Consider the following 16899-nt stretch of genomic DNA (forward strand, 5'->3'; position numbering starts at 1 on the left):
TTTCAATAGCCGTTCCCAGAACCGGTTCGGAGCTGTTCCTTCGATCCCTGAAGGTTCGGGTTCAATTCAAAACGGCGGAAAATATTCGGTTTCGGTTCGGTTCCGGATAAAAATTCGTGTTCGGTTCCGGTTCCTGTTCGAGCTAGGACTTGCCAGCAAGTCAGCCAACTGTCCCGCCTGGCCTTCACGCCCGCTGGACGAAAGGTCGTCAACACTGTGAACTCTTCCTTTTGAGATGTTTTTTGAGAATCGCACAGGACAGAGGACACCAGTAGTCGCCCATGTTATACTTGCTGCGGGTTTCTGTACAGGCGAAGCGCGAAGACTGTAGGCCAAGCCAGGCCTGGAGACTCGATGTATGGTGGCCCGACAGTTCTATACGTCGAGACTTTAGGTCAGTCTGGGTCGACAACAGCCATCCCAACCCTACAAGGATCGAAGAAAGCGTTGTAAAAACGGGATTAATAAAATAAAAGAAGTAACTCCTCGTTATAACAAAGTCCTCGGAACGAAACACAGACTTCGTTGTAAGCGACACTTTGTTAAATGGAAATACATGCGATTTTTGCATATGCCTCCTATACCAAATGAAAGGGAATAACTTGAGACACCTTGAGCCGAAACTGCTTTCCTGATAGGGCCCTAGAACGTTTGAAAGCGGAATTTTTAGAACTGCCAGCTTTACGTATGCTGTCAGAACGAATGCTGCCACCATGAAAGGGAGCCGTGCGGCAGCGTACTGTGCGTGAGACGAAAAGCGATATTTAAATCTTGTCCCCTGCTAAAGCAATGATAAAATTGTCTTTCCTGTCCTTATATGAGTATTTTTTTTTAAATCTTGAATTGAAGACGACGGAGTGTCGCGTCACACTTGGACGCAACGTGGCTCCTCCTTGCAGATCTCGGGAAGTTCAAGCCAAATTAAAATTATTTCCGGCAATATATTTCTAAATTCCTTGTGGCTACCCCAGTATATGAAACGCTGTCTTTCATATGAGCTAGACAGCATACACTCCAGAAAAATTGATCGCCTGTCCCTTCAAAAACGTGGTGATCTACGATCCCTAGTCTGCATTTTAGACCATGAAAAACTGTAAAAAAGCGAGAATTCGAATACCGGATTTCGTTATAACGAGTGTCTCCGGTATATGAAAAACACGAAACGCCACGCGTCTATAAATGCAAGCCTGGTCGTGTTTCGTATAAGCAACTCCCACATCCGACAAGACATGAACACACAAATGCACTCTTAACAGGTCAATTTGGTCCTTCTACACTTGAATTCGTGGTATTAATCGTACATCAATGCATTTGGTCTCGGCAGGAAGGACCAGCTACGTTAAAACAAGGCCGCGGACGTCGCTTCCATGGTTTTTCATAATAGGCCTTTTTTAATAGCAGAGTTGCTTAGGCCGAGCTTTATCCGTCCGTCTCATCAAAAACCTCGGAAGCCTCAAGAAAAAAAAAAATCTACAGAAATTCAGAGAACTGTCTACTAATGTGTAGCATTCTTATGCCGCTTGTCTAACTAGAGTGCGAGTTCATCACAGCCAAATATGGCCAACATGAATAGCGAAAGACGTTGGTTTATTTTAGTCTTTTTATGTTTTCCTTTGTCTCTTTTCGCCAGTGATGTAAATGCATACCATTAAAGCGATGAAGTGCCTGTAATAAGCTAATTATGGATTTTTTTCCGAAGAAGCAAGGATGCGCCATTTTTATGCGCATTTCCAACAATTTTTTGCGGACTTTTTTTTGTTTATTCCTCAGTTTTTGGGGAGATGTATAAGATGCATATTTCTTATTTTGTCAGACCAGTTTTGTGATTTTTTTCTATTTTTCTTATTTTTTGTTTTTATAATTCTGTTCGACCAATTATCCTCAGTTACGTGATTACGGGTGTTTTTTTTTTTTTTTGCGAATCTGCATTTTTGTGGGAATGCAGGGCGTTGCACGGTTTTTAGCCATTTTCTTCACCCTTTTTTATTCGTAATACGAACGTTTTCTTTTGCAGACTTTTTTGTTTATTCTTGGGTTTTGTAATGATACAGCTAAACCTGGATGTAACGAATTTCTGGATTTAAAGAAGTTTTTCAGTTCCCCATTTCAACCCCCATTGAAACCAGTGTTTGCGACTTCTATGTGACGAAACATCGCGGCTGTGGCGAGCTGATTAGGCATTGTTTTTTGCACTTTCACTCAAAAATCAGCAGCAATGAAAACGTCTGGACGCGCCTAAACACGAAATTTGCCATTATTATTATTATTATTATTATTATTATTGTGCTGGCGCACTATCCGTGCGCCAGCACTCAGGCCTCTGGCTGTTCCTGGGCACGTAAATAAACATGATTGATTGATTTATTTATTATTATTATTATTATTATTATTATTATTATTATTATTATTATTATTATTATTATTATTATTATTATTGTTATTATTATTATTATTATTAGTATTATTATTATTGTGGTGGTGGTGGTGGTGGCGGCGGCGGCGGCGGCGGATTACCACCCACCACCACCCGTGTGCGCGCCTTGCGCATACTTTAGGAGTTATAAAAATTAAAAGAAGCTCACACCAACGCATGGCATCTCACTTCTCCGTGTGGTGGTGGTGGTGGTGGTGGTGGTATATGTCTTTCATCGATGCCATTATTACCACCACCACCACCCGTGTGCGCGCCTTGCGCATACTTTAGGAGTAAAGGGCCCATCTCCGCGCGAGGGGGACTCGAGTAAATGCGTCGCATAGGGGGTGGGTGTATTGCGTTAACGTTTAGTGTTTGGGGAGTTGGTGGTAGTAAATACGTTGTATCAGCAGCTTCTTGACGTAGTTTGAATGAGTCAAGGATATAAGGCGCGTTCGCAGCCTTCCATTCTGTGTCGGCTTTGTGGCGCGGTGGGTAGAGCACCATGTACCTCGCGTTCCGCCCGCAGGGTCGTGGGATCGAAACCAGGCGCCGGTAAGCATTTTTTTATATAGTGTAGGGGGAGGGGTGCGGACCTGTTATTGAGAGCGAGGAGGGTAGCGTGGTGCGGGAGAGGAGTGGGGGAGAGGGCGCACCTGGAACGGCTGTTGCGGACGCCGAGGCACGCCGACAACGCCGGGTGACATCGTGAGTTAAAGAAATGCTCTGCATTTAAAATTGAAAGAAGCTCACACCAACGCATGTCATCTCACTTCTCCTTCTCCGTCTGCCACAAGCGTGGCCAGTCGAATTAAGGCCAGCGGGCGGTGGCGGCGCGAATGCGCATTGGAACGAATAGAGAAACGGAGCGAGAGCCCGTTGTCTTACCAGTTGAGCTACCAGCCCACGCGGAGACGGGAGAGACAGACGGTGCACGCACCGATTGCGGGTTTACCCCCTGCGTTGTCGCTGAATGCCACGTGATAGCGTCACGCGACCTCTCGCGCCTCTGTGCGGTCCACCCACGGCGCGTGTATACCGGTCGTGTGCGCGCCTTGCGCATACTTTCGGAGTTACAAAAATTAAAAGAAGCTCACACCAACGCATGGCATCTCACGTCTCCTCCGTCTCTGCCACCGGTCTCGTCGCCTCCGTCAAATCAAATCTTTTTATTTCCAGAATGAATTCTGGACGGTGGTGGTGATGGTGTGATGATGATGATGATGATGATGAGCGGGAGGGGCAGTAGTTACTTCTTAGGATTTGAGCTTCTATATACAATCAAACACGTACCGACATAAATCACGACTGGCAAAAATGTTCCCCAAATCCTTCCAAGAAACTTGCACAAAATGGGGAGAGATGGCCACGTTATTAAGGCGTTTTTTTTTTTTCAGGATGCAGAACAAGCATGCACGGGACCCTAACCATAAACAATTCATCTGAAATTCGTCACGCATTCGACACAGTGTAATGGGATTTCACAATGCCGTATTAATTTATTTCATATGCGGTGTGTTTCTGTCGCCTTCACCCCCCCGTTCCCCCCGCTTCACTTCTTGGCTGCGTTCAAGCCCCCAAGCCACTCGTGCCGGCGCACACTGGGTTAGTCGCGCAGTGTCGCTGGAAAATATTCCGGCGCATACGGCGCGCAGAGCCAGCTCAGTTGCTTGCGGTGGCCTCCTGCTTCGTGGTGTGCTTGTAAGGCACGATGTACTTGCGGAGCACCGTGCACACCCGAGACGGGGCGACGTCTTGCTGCCGAGGCTGCGGAGACAGCCGCAGGGACTTGCGCAGCTCCTTCTCGTTCACGGGCCACGTCGTGTTCCCGGCCAGCATTGTGCTGCGATTGAAAAAAAAAAAGAAAAAAAAAGAAAAAGAAACTGCTCAGAATTCATGGCCGCCTGAAGTTGTGTACCTCTACAGGCTTTTCCCATCGTTTGGCTGTTTGCACGCCCGGCGTTTGCGTGGACCAAACAGAGCATGTTTGTTGCCTCTCAGGGAATATTATTTAGTCTTAATAAAAGCTTTGAAGCGCTGCGATAACAATACAATACTAAACGTAAGCCTTTTGGCTTGACTGCGTAACGCTGACGTGAATCAAATCATTGTCGCGGGTTCGATTCCCGGCCGCGGCGGCCGCTTTTCTGATGGAGGCGATCGATGAGCAAAAACGCCCGTGTGAACGAGATTTCGGCTCACGTTAAAGATACCCAGGTGGTCAAAATTAATCCGCAGCCCTCCACTACGGCGCGCCTCATCAATAGCAGAGAACAATCTGGGAAGACATGTGAACAAGAAGTCAAGACTAGCACAAAAATTTCGTAAAAGTATTTTCTTTTTATTTTTTATTATTTTGTTTGTAATTTTTGGCGAGGTGATTGTACAGCGGCGTTGCGACTAGGACGCTGTGCAACGCCACCCCGTTACAAAGGGGAAGTCACTAATCATCTTCATCATCAGCTGAACGCGTTTGTGCGCCGACGGCAGTAGCCCGGCTGTGCGCGCAGCCGATTTCGCGACATCGTGTGCGCGCGCTCTTGTTACGCGTGCACTTCCAATGCGGCACAGTAATGTTCATGTAATGCACAGTCACGCTCATCTGAATAAAAGAAACTTCTGTTCGCGTGTGGTGCAGTGCATTAGTACTTCGTCGGCTCTCCTCTTTTTTTAGTTTATATCATGGAATAAAGTTGGCTGCTCCTTCGTGCAGACGCTCGTTTTATTCAGATAAGCGTGACCGTGCCTTACACGCACATTATCTGTGTCGCATCGGAAGGGCACGCGTAAGAAGAGCGCCCGAGCAGACGATGTCGCGAAATTCGCTGCGCGGACCGCCAGCCGGCTACCACCGGCGCACAAACGCGCTCCAGGCTCGCAGCGCACCGCTGTCGCTGCGTGGAACCACAGCCCCGCTCATTGGCAACCGGAAGCAGCTAGCCTACAGTTAAAACGCTCTCACCCTCGTGGTATACCACAATGCAACACATAGCTTCCATGGGCGTCCACGGGCGGCGCTGCATGCGCCATGGCCACGCGCTCGCAGTGTCGCGTTTCAATCCGTGAGCACTGTACATTAGTACAGCATGAAGGAAGGAGTGTATGGTTAGCGGTGGTAACGCGGAATAGCTGCCAGGCGTTACATGTAAACCATGATATGAACTGATACGTCGCAATTATCACCAGAGCTAAATTTCGTATTAATTACGTTTAGCCTCTTTTAAATGTACTCTGTATGTATACTACAAAATTAAATCACTACTATGGGCAGTGATGTACTTGCTTTTCTAAATCGGGTTTTGTTCAGTGCTGCTTCACATACCGTATTTGCACGATTCTAACGCACACCCGTTTTCGCCAAAGGTTTTAAAATCTGCGTGCGCGTTACAACCGGGCTCAAAATCTAAATCGGGTGTTAATGTTTCCAGCTTAAGTTTTAATGCCAGCAGGAGATGGATAAGCAAGTTTTTGAAGCACCAAGGATCGTAAAAAATTTTATTAAACATTTTTCGGTACATACACATCGCACGTAGTTATTAGTACAGAAGGAGGTCCCAAAGTAAAACTGACGGGGGGACCTCCTGTTAATGCGAAAATATTGTTAAAAAATATGTAGGCAGTCAAGGTACGGCTCAATTTAGCAGGCTAATTGAATATGCAAACACTATAACAAGAAATTATGCAATATTATCTCAGGAAAAAAAGGTTTGAGTACTATAAACAAGGGGAAGCACAAAAATGATCATTCAGAAAAAAAATGTTAGCAAGCATGGTCTTAAATTACTGTACAATGAAGAAGCAATATTTTGTAAAAGTACTAAAATTTCGCAGTTAGGTACGGATCAGTGTAACACGCCAAAAAAAAAATATATGCAAGCACTAGAACAAGAAATTATACAATATTAGCTCTGGAAAAACAGGTAGTAACTACTATACGAGACTTTATTATTCGGAAAGATTGTTAAGCAAAAACGATATTCACCTACTGTTGAATGAACGCATAGAATAAGACAATTTAATTGTTTTTGGTAATGAATTCCATAGTTGAATGGCTGCGAAAATGGCTGTTTGTTTGCCGTAGTTAGTGTAGTTCTTAGGCAGCAGTAGGTCTTGTGCAAATCTTGTGGGGTTGGTGTTCGTTAGGTAGGAATCTAAGAAACTGCTAATAATTATGCCGTGTGTGCCGTGTGTGCGAGCCCGAAAGATGATAGCACTCAGTCTTAGTGGAAAAGCAAGTTTTAGCGGTAGAATCTTCAGACTGGTGTAGATGGGAAGCGCCGATGCGTTGTAAGGGCTGAGTGTAATTAGGCGAACTGCTTGGTTTTGTAAATGATGGAGACATGACAAATGAGTAGTATATGTGTTTCCCATGACGATAAGCAGAAATTAAGATGACTGTGAACAAATGCATAGTATAGAGATATCAGGATATGTTTCTGAAAATAGCTTCGAGATCTAATTTTAGTACGCGTATGCCAAACCCATTTTTTTTTTGTAGGTGATTTCACGTGGCGATTAAATTTCAGATGAGTGTCGAGTAGAACTCCGAGGAATGTTACTGTGCGTGACACAGGGATGGCGGTGCGTTCAAAGCAAAGGCTTGGAACTGAAACTGGATGCTTATTAGAGGTATGAAATGTTAAATATTTTGTTTTTGTGGGGTTTATCTGGAGTGCGTTTTTATTACACAATGCTGCAATATTTTCGAGGTTTTTGTTTAGCCTTGCTGTTAGATCGTCTAGATTAGGATTACCTTTTAATATTGTTGTGTCATCGGCGTAAAGAATACAAGTTGTGTTATTTAGGCACGTAGGCAAGTCATTAATATACACCAAAAAGAGAAGTGGACCTAAAATTTACCCTTTCGGAACGCCTTGATTTACAGTTATAGGTTGGGAAGATGCGTCTAAAAGGCGTACCACTTGGGTCCTGTCTGCTAAATAGCTCCGCAAAAGTGTTAAACGTGGCCCACAAATTCAGAGTGATTCTAATTTAGAAAAAAGAATTTTTTGAATAATGGTATCGAAAGCTTTCGTGAAATCAATAAATACCGCTCCAGCTCAGTGACCTTTGTCAATGAGCTGTTTAATCTTATCTGTAAATTCTGTAAGCGCAAGTTCTGTTAAAAGATTAGGGCGAAAACCAAACTGGCAGCTGATTAGAAGGTTGAATTTAGCAAAATATGTCATTAGACGATCTGAAATGAGCTTCTCGATTAATTTACTAAAGAACGAAAGAACAGTTATAGGGCGGTAGTTAGCTAAAAAATTACGCTCTCCTGTTTTGAAGACTGGAACAATTTTGCCGTTTAAGTTCAGGCGGAAAAACGCCGGTCGTAAATGTTATTGATTATGCTAGCAAGTACAGCGGGCACGTCACGAGGAACTAGCTCTATTTTAAAAGGGTGAATTAAATCTAGCCCGGGGCCAGTGTTTTTTAAATTTGAAATTACATTATGGACTTCCTCAGCTGAGGTAGGACGCAGGTAACAACTATGGGGACATCTAGGGAGGCATGAAACGTTACTAGCCTGTGTTACATTCACTTTAGAAAAGAAAGTGTAACAGAGTCAGCAATGTCGACTCGTTAAAGTCTGCATACCATCGTTAATTTCAGTTATAGAGGATTGCTCGCCACCCAGCTTAAGGAATTATCTGATTAGTTGCCAGTTCTTATGGGTGTTGTTACCGTTTTGAAGAATTTTATTTTGGTAGTAGTTCTTTTTAGCTTGCTTCAACATTGCATCGAGGGTTTGCGAATACTTTTTATGACGAATTTTAAGAGGAATATTGAAGGGCCGAGCTTTTAATTTCTTGTAAAGGTTGTCTCTTTTACGAATGCTGCGTAGGAGACTATTCGTTATCCATGGGTTCCCGGGGGCAGAGTATCGCTTATGGACGGGAGTCAGTGACGTGCATAGATTAATTGATTCTACTATTTTAGAAGAGAATAAGTTGAATGCCGCTTCTGGGCAATGTTCCTCCAACACGCCCCTCCAGTCAATAAGCGATATGATTTCGGTAAATTTACTGGGGTCAAACGAGTGTCTTGTTAAGGTCTGAGGTTGAGTGGGTACGAGTTTCGAGCAGTAAAAAAATAGGGTAATGGTGTGTGATATTAAAGTCGACAATTCCAGGAACTTGAGGGGAAACTAAGTTAGATAAGATGTGGTCAATAAGCGTGTGCGGACCGTGTTGCACGCCCCGAGTAGCTGATTGTATTAAAGATTCTAAACCGTTACCAACGAATCAGTTATTGTACTCTGAGCATGCGCCATCCGTTACGTCAGTGATGTCAATGTTTATGTCACCTACAATAATGATGTTTTTGTTTTCTAGGTTTAATTTGTTTACGATTTGTTCGAGTTCTTTGCAGAAGTCAGTGTAACAGGCGGACGGGGAGCGGTAGATGGATGCTATGATAGTATTTCTTGCAAACGGAAAGGCAACGCGGTCGAATTCAATCCAGTCTGATTCAATTTTTGCTGAGCTGAAACTTGTGTCATTGCGACGTTTGTAAGATAATGCGTTTGAAATGAATATAGCTGAACCGCCATCACGGTCCTTCGGGCGGTGATTAAATTCAGCATGGTGATTCGGCAAAGAAAACAGCCTGTCATCACTAGATGATAACCAGGTTTCCGACATGCAAATAACGGAAAAGTTGTGGTTGGAGAGTGTTAAGTAGTTGACAAGATCATCGTAATGTTTAGGTAGGCTACGGATGTTAAAGTGAATAACTGATATGTGGGATGTGGCTGAATTTTTTAGTAGGGTATTTAGCTGGTGTACGGTGTAGTACATAATCGCATTAGCGACTTGACGCGCGATTGTGTTCATGCAAACACGGCAAGATCACTGACCCCCGAGATTCGATAGACGTGGCTATCCTTCGTCTTGCGTGCTTTGATTTTGCAGTTTTAGATCGAGAGGAACTGCCACTCTTTTTTCTTTTTTGAGAACCAATGCTTGTGCGGAGTCGTTTGTTCTCGGGAGTCAGGTGGTCGTTGATGAAGACCGGCTTGACACTGTTATTTTCTGACGTGAATCCAATAGAGTCAGCCGTGAGTCGTGCCTTCCTTGCCTTCGTTATGAACTCCGTTTTCTTTGTCCGCAAGCGGAACCGAGCGAGAATTTGCGGACCGTCCTTTGCGGGTATGCATGAACAACCTCAATATCGGACGCTGTAACAGGGAGTCAATTTTTTTCTCCGCAATTTTCTCGAGAATTGCTGCGCAATCTTCACCCTGCGTCGAGGGTACGCCTTTGATTTCCGCATTGTTGATGCGGGAGTACTGTTCCAGCTCTGCGACGCGCCGCGCTAGCTGGTGGTTTTCGCGAGAAAGTTTTTTTCTGCCCCAGTTGCGTGCGACAAATAAAATGTCTTCTGCCGGGCACGTGATGTCCAGTCTTTCACATCTGCGCGTTATAATCGGCGTCAAATTATTTTTTTCGAATTTTCGCAAGTAAACGTACCTGCGCGTCACAACCAGGGGCGGGCTAGAATCGTGCAAGTCCGGTAGTAAGTCGGGGAACGCCACGGATCGAAGAGCCTGCTTACCCGTTGTGGGCGAAGGAGCTCCAGAGACCGATGAGCAGCCTGCTGTACTCCCGGTCGTCCTCGGTGACCAGCTCCGGCCGTTCGAGCACGTAGCCCCAGACGAAGGGGAACTCGTCGAAGTGCGTGACGCCCATCCAGTCTGGCCAGAAGCTCGCCTTGGGCGAGCGGTAGCTGTACTCGTAGTGGTAGACGCGCGAGCCCCGCTGGCGCAACACGAAGTCTGAGAAATACAACGTCGGGCAGCGCATGGCGACGTCGCCGATGCCATCCGCCAGGTAGCGGACAACGTCGGGCGTCGACGTTCCGTCCTGCAGAGGCACACGAAGTACAGAGGGCTGCCGGCTTAATTAGAAGCTCCCGGAGCCCGAGATACGAATTCCTAAGAGCAGCGTTGCCCTTATCATGCTGCAGTCTGGTGCCGAGTGGGACACCGCATTGCCACGTGCACCATCGGCATCTCAATCCCCCTGCTGAAGAAGGACATCGGCTTCTTACCCTGCCGAATGACGAGCACAATGATAACGTTTCTCCAATTGCGCGTCGTTCTACTCTTCTACATATTACTATTTTGCTGCCTAGTGAGGAGTTGGAATGCGCGAGGGCTGACCGCGCTGAGCAGCAGTATAATTTTCACTGCCTATTTTGATCGTGGCCTTCGTTTCGCGCCTTGCAAGTAACATACTCGAAGGAAACGAGCTCGCTCACGAGACTGTCTGCGAACTGACGCACCAACCTGCACCCCGGTCGAAGCATGGTTACCCGAACCATCCGCGCCACTCGCTAACGCGACACCAAGCAACTACCCTCGCACAGATTCAGAGCAACACCCTACCTAACCCAGTACTCTACAGCAAGATATATCCGGACGTGTACAGCCTTTTGTGCCAGGCCTGCGGCAGGGGGCCACGATCACACACATTATTACGAAGTGTCCTCAGACCCATTCCGGCAAATTTATTAAAGACTCACAACAGCGGGAAACTGCAGTCGTCAGTCCCAGCTTAACCACTCAACTAGCCCTGGTGAAGCTCGCCGCCAAGACTGGAGGCACGAAAAAATGGCTCCAGCCAATGGCGCAACAACCCCTGAAGTAGCAGCCCTCAAGCCGGCACGAAAGGAGAAGCCGCCGTCGGCGAACCCGATTCGCTGATAGGCAGACGCTCAAAAATTTCGACCCAAATAGTCTTTTTTTCTCTTTTTCCCGGTTAGTGATGAAGCGTGCGTAAGATGCAAGTTTTCTTGAAATTTTGAGGGGCGAGAAAAAAAAATCAGGTTTTTCATGTTTTTCCCCCAGAAAAATACAAAAAACTGAAAAAAGACGATTCCGCACTGAGTCTATCAGAAACTCGACACGGGTCTGTGAGAAACTCGAGTCTATGAGAAACGAATACCTCTTTTAAAGCGAAGCCTTAGATGTCTTATCAAACGCGACAATTGACCGTATAGTTGCTGGGGGCTACACGAATGAAGCAAATTCCGCTGTAAAAAAAAATATGCATCAAAATTATTTGGGTTCGAAGGGGATTTGAGCCCGGGACGCCAAGAGCCGCAGCCAAGTGTGGTAACTACACTTGGCAACTACTCCTGGTAACTACAACACGGAACGAGAGTTATCCGGATGCGTGCCGCATGCATGGCAGGTGAACGTGACGCCACCGCAAACACGATGCAGCATTGAAGAAGTCTTCGTTTGCCGCTGGCTCTGGCCTTCAAAACACTTGGGAGACAAATTTTTGCGTTTACACTGAAAGGAACGTAATTGTTTCATGCTGCATCACAAAAGTGCCATCAGAAAGTTCCGATCCCAAAATCTGCGCACGATTTCACGTCAAGGCATTGATTTCAGTAAGCGTTCCCCTCACTGCATTTTGGTCGCATCGCAACAATTTTCCCGGAACAATCTGTCAGTTTTTTTGTTTTCGATATTACCTCAGTTAAAAAACAAAAAAAAGAGGACGTTTTTGTACTGTTTTTTTGTTTTTTCAACCGCTCACTCCTTAAGCGTGCACGGACAACTTTTTCGTCGTCGTCATCATCATAATCAGCCTGGTTGCGTCCACTGCAGGACCTCTCCCGAAGATCTCCAGCCAAGTCTAACGAGTCCCAGCTGAGCCCACACTGTCCCCCCCCCCCCCCCCCCCCCCACATTTCCGTAGCTCATCCCTCCATCGAGTCCTTGGCTGACCCCTGCTGCGTTTACGGTCTACTGGCAGCCACTGCGTTAAAAGGAGGGTCTACCCGTCGTCCCTCGTGCGCATAAAATGACCCGCCCACGCCCATTTTAATCGCTTACTTTTCGCTAGAATATCTTCCACACCAGCATGTTCCCTAATCCACGCTGCTGTCACCTTATCCCTATGTTTATCTTATCATCTTATCATGCCATCTTATCATGTCATCTTATCTCTGTTTCCATTCAAGTCGTTTAGTGAGACTCCCAAGCTTCTGCCCCGTACGTCGTTACTGGAAGAACGCATTGGTTATACACCAGTTTTTTGAGTGACAAGCGGAAGCTTTTTATTCGGGATATCGGAATTCCTACCAAAAGCAACCCAACCCACATTTTTTTCTGCTGGTAGTCTCCTTTTCTTGGCTGGGATCAGCACTTATTTATGGCTTGTCCAAGATAGACGTAATCGCGTACTGTTTCCCCAGATTTTGTTATCTACCCCAAAGTCGCGTTCCTTGGCATGCTTATTGAACATAGCCCCTGACTTTTTTGTGTTCATTTTGAATCCTGACATCAAACTTTCCAAGCACAATTGAGACAAAGCATGCTCTGCTGACTGAACAAGACAGTGTCGTCTGCAAACCTCGGGTGGCTGGGAAGTTCCCCATTTATTCGCACCCCCGTTTTCCCCAACTTAAGCTTTCTGAACGCACCCTCCAGACAGGCTGTAAATAATTACGTAGATATTGTATACCACCCTTGCCCGACACCCTTTTGTATAGGAAACTTACTAGTTCTTTGATAGCGCCGTATATACAGGGTGTATATACAGGGAAGACTAAGTAATTTTAACAAGTAGGCTTTCGAGATAAAATAAAAATACTTCCACTTGCTGTTCAGTGCAGCAATTAACTAGTACTCGTTAATTAACTTTTTAATTTTTGCAGTTAGGCACGTGATTGTAACGTGGAAATTGCAGAGGATCACCATACAACCCGATACAGAGCGTTAGATTTGCGAAAATGAAACTCTATGCCGTGCGGTACGCGCCTGTGAGCCCATCTGGCCAGCGCGGCGATGCGCGCGCACAACGGTGCGCGCTCGCGGCGACGACGCGCGCACTTGCGCGGTGCGCCTTACCACCCCTTTCGCCTAAAGGGAACTGCGTACTTGTAACCCACGTAACATGGAGGTTGGCGTAGAGTAAGCGTCTTCCCTCCGTACCCTGGACATGGGCCTTTGTCGCGCCCTACTCCACCTGCCCATAGAGGCGGTGTTGAGTTGGCGCGACGGCGTTTGTCTCGTGAACTTGCTCAACTAGCTCTAACCCACGGTGGTTCCTCGCAGTGTGTGAGCCTGCTATGCTTTGTAATGATTATGCATATTGTGAGGTAGAGACCGCAAGTTTCGCGCAAAATTCCACGGCTATTTTTAGTACTATATAACCAATGTTGTTTGCTATTTTGCCATTCTCATCCCAAAGTGCGTATACATTGTTTTTGCCAGTAGCGAGTTTCCTTCTACTAGCTTTCAAACTTCCCTAGTATATCAACGTTGCTCCAACTTTTGTCACGTTCAGTTAACGAACGTCTGCAGTCTTACGTTTGTTTAATTTGAAAGTAGGGTGAGTTGGTGATACATTCTGGGAATAAGAGCGATGAAGGCGATGCGTAGAGAACACACCGGACGGCGAGGTATACTAGCAACTTTCGGTGATCAATTTGATCATCAGATTCGTATATGAGATGAGAAGTTGCACGTGAGAGATTCACAAGCTTCCGCAGCAGCGTAACTCCCAATAAGCTTTCAACTCTTTTTGATCTCAGCTGGTGTGCCTTAGCTGGAGATTGTAGCGCGGGGTCACAGTGGGAAAACATCGCGACAAAGTTTTCGCTGGAAGCAGGCATATACCGCATTTGTAAAAAACGTACGCCGCGAAAAAGACCGTTTATCTTTCCAGAATCTGGCCCAGACTCGTTGCATTGGAGTATGGCCGTCGCTTCAGGTTGCGACCGCATAGCTTCGCCGCCATTCCGAGCTTGAGACCGATGCTGTGCACCCGGCCTGCCACCCATCGTGCCACGCTCTTCGACGCATAACCACCTTCACCGCTATCGATGCGCAAAGCTATACCAGGCGCAGGATGCTGGAATCAAGGGGAAACAGTGACTCCTTAAGAGCGAGTGACATAATCTGAGAAACTGGCGTAAGTTGCAGTTGGGACCAAAAAATCTGCAGCAGATTCCTTGCCCCCAGTAGGCAATATTCGAAGCGACGCCCTTCAAAATTCGATCGATCAGACCGGGCCCGTTAATGTTAATCAGATTTAAATAGTCTCGATGCATGCAAACCGGAGTTGCTCCACAACCGATAAAAGACGAGTTTGAAAGGCCTACCTTGATGTTGGCCAGCAGGCCCTCGAGAAGGTCTTCGGGTTCCTCCCAGAGGGCGTAGTTAAGGAGCAGCTTGATGATGACCACGTGCTGCCTGTTGCCCATAACGAACGGGTCGGTGATTCCCATAGTATGGTAGAGCTTGTTCAGAAAGTATGTGCCTTCGTGTTCGTTGACACCGATAAGCAGCTCGACCGGTGGCGCACTGCCCCCGGCCATGGTGGTCAACGGGTCGGCAGGCAGCAGGTCGTCGCCGGACACCGGAATGAAAGAAGACGCTTTGAGACCCATCACCATCTTGACCGCGCCCAGCAGCTTCTCGGTCGTCTGGTTCCGCAGGCACTCGACCACGTGTCCCAGCGGCCTGCGCAACAGCTGAGGTCCGCAAAGTCTGGCAGCGATTCGGCGGGCCTTTTCGGGCCCGGTGATCTTGTTCTCTTCGACCTTGTAGAAAGGCGTGCCGCTTTGCATCACGGCTCTGTGGAAGAGGTGGCGCGTGAGCGGAGAGAGCACGTGGTAGCCGACCGAAATTGAGCCCGCACTCTGGCCCATCAACGTGACCCGCTGCGGGTCGCCGCCGAAGGCGGCCACGTTGTTCCGCACCCAGATCAGCGCCAGCCGCTGGTCCCACAGGCCCTGGTTGCCAGGGGCGTCCGGGGTGCCGACGTACAGGAAGCCGAATACGTTGACCCTGTAGTTGGGCACGACCACGACGGCGTCGCCCAGGGCCGCAAAGTGGCTGCCGTCGTAGACGCGCAGGTTGTTGCCGCCGTTCTGGAAGCCGCCCCCGTACAGGTACACGACGACCGGCCGCGGCGCGTCGTCCTTGCGGAAGCTGGGCGTCCACAGGTTCAGGTGGAGGCAGTCCTCGTCGAAGTTCGTGGTGTTCACGAATTCCGTGTTGAACCAGTAGGACTCCTGGGGGCAGGCAGGCCTCATCTTGGTCGCGTTGAAAACCGTTTCGAAAGGTTCCACGGGCTTGGGGAGTAGGAAGCGACGCTCTCCGACGGGCGGCTCGGCGTAAGGTACGCCGTAGAAGGCGTGCAGCGTTCTGCCGTGTGCTGTGACCTCGACACCCTGCACGAGACCCGCTGTGGTCTGGACGACCAGGCTTCCGTTGCCCTTGGCGGCCCTGAAAAGGCCTTCTGTGGATTTCCTTCCGCCACCCGCCAGTAAAACGATGCCCACAATGCCAAACAGAAGGCAGGCGCTGAATGCCACCCCTGCAGAGACGAACAGTACAGGTGGAACGATGGAAAGTGAATTTCAAGTGCTTAAGTATGTCACTGGCGGTTCAAGTTATGATGTCCTAAGTTTAAAGTAAATTGGTTAAATATCCATGACAACGCTTATTTCCAATTGGAAGGTTGAGTAAGGAGTAATGCGCTCCACTAGTAAAACTGGGGCTGTGAGGCGCGCTTATTTCCAATTGGAAGGCTGAGTAAGGAGTAATGCGCTCCACTAGTAAAAACTGGGGCTGTGAGGCGCGCTGTGCCTGCTCCTATTCCGCCCTAGCACCCCTTGTACATTTTTTTTTGTATTGTAAAGCATTTGCCAGAATGCGACCTCCCCTTACCCCCCCTCCCTTCGCCTCATTTTTTCGTGGACTCTCCACGTGGCTAGCACATACTGATGAGCCCGTTTGGGAGGATCGCTGACTCCGTGACCCACGTGCGATGTGACCTACGTGCGATGAACAGCAGGGTCATAAATACATATCGCTTGCCTGGCTCTGTATTCGAAGCAAAACGTACTCTCCGTGCAACACTTACGCGCCTTTTAAATTTGTCACATTTAAATTATAACTTGTAATTTCCAGCGACTTCTTTTTGCTCTTTCCCAATTTTCCGTCACGCACATACAACAGAGCTTCTATAGGCTACATGGCAGGCGTGTCCTCGCGTAATATGATGCGGACGGCTGTCGTTTTGCGGCTCTCGTGTGCTCTAGCTGTTCGAATCTTCTACCCTAACTTTCGACATTTCTGCTACCTTAGTCACAGCTCACCACGGAAGGCGTTGTATTTGTGTCCCCGCACAAACATTTTCTGCTGCAAAACGAAAATGGGCTGATAGTACGTCTACCCACATTCTTTTTGGCTGACTTGAGCCGTCGGTGGTGGCGTACGCCGAAACTCCTTGCGGCAAAGCCAACCTGATCCATGTGCACTACAAGACGACTACGACGACGACGATGATGCCCGTGAAATGTTTGGAACGCACCCGCTCATGCAAGCGGACTGTCCAGGGATAGTGATGATTCTGCTTACTAAGAAACTCTATGGCTGGCGCGGCCGCACGCGCGTAATTGTCGCGCTATGATGACGTCACCCGATTATCTCAGAAGGGTGATCTAGAATAATG

At 47.5% G+C, this 16899-nt stretch overlaps 2 protein-coding genes across 2 annotated transcripts in view; one reads left to right on the plus strand and one right to left on the minus strand.

Moving 5' to 3' along the window:
• LOC144179840 (uncharacterized) overlaps positions 1–16899 on the plus strand; it is a 130922-nt gene that overhangs the window by 54518 nt on the left and 59505 nt on the right. The gene's annotated exons all lie outside the window — the stretch shown is intronic.
• Positions 3971–16899, minus strand: part of LOC144179071 (acetylcholinesterase-1-like) — a 14219-nt gene continuing 1290 nt past the window's right edge. The window contains exons 2-4 of the mRNA XM_077707273.1: positions 14540–15759; positions 9974–10281; positions 3971–4256 (exon numbers count right to left, since the gene is read on the minus strand). Coding sequence (XP_077563399.1) covers positions 4076–4256; positions 9974–10281; positions 14540–15759 — 1709 coding nt within the window. The 3' untranslated portion in view covers positions 3971–4075. The remainder of the gene's footprint in view (positions 4257–9973; positions 10282–14539; positions 15760–16899) is intronic.

This window comes from Haemaphysalis longicornis, unplaced genomic scaffold (assembly GCF_048455015.1).
Source record: "Haemaphysalis longicornis isolate Haplotype H1 unplaced genomic scaffold, Haemaphysalis longicornis Haplotype H1 scaffold_4, whole genome shotgun sequence".
In the NCBI taxonomy this organism is placed as follows: domain Eukaryota; kingdom Metazoa; phylum Arthropoda; class Arachnida; order Ixodida; family Ixodidae; genus Haemaphysalis; species Haemaphysalis longicornis.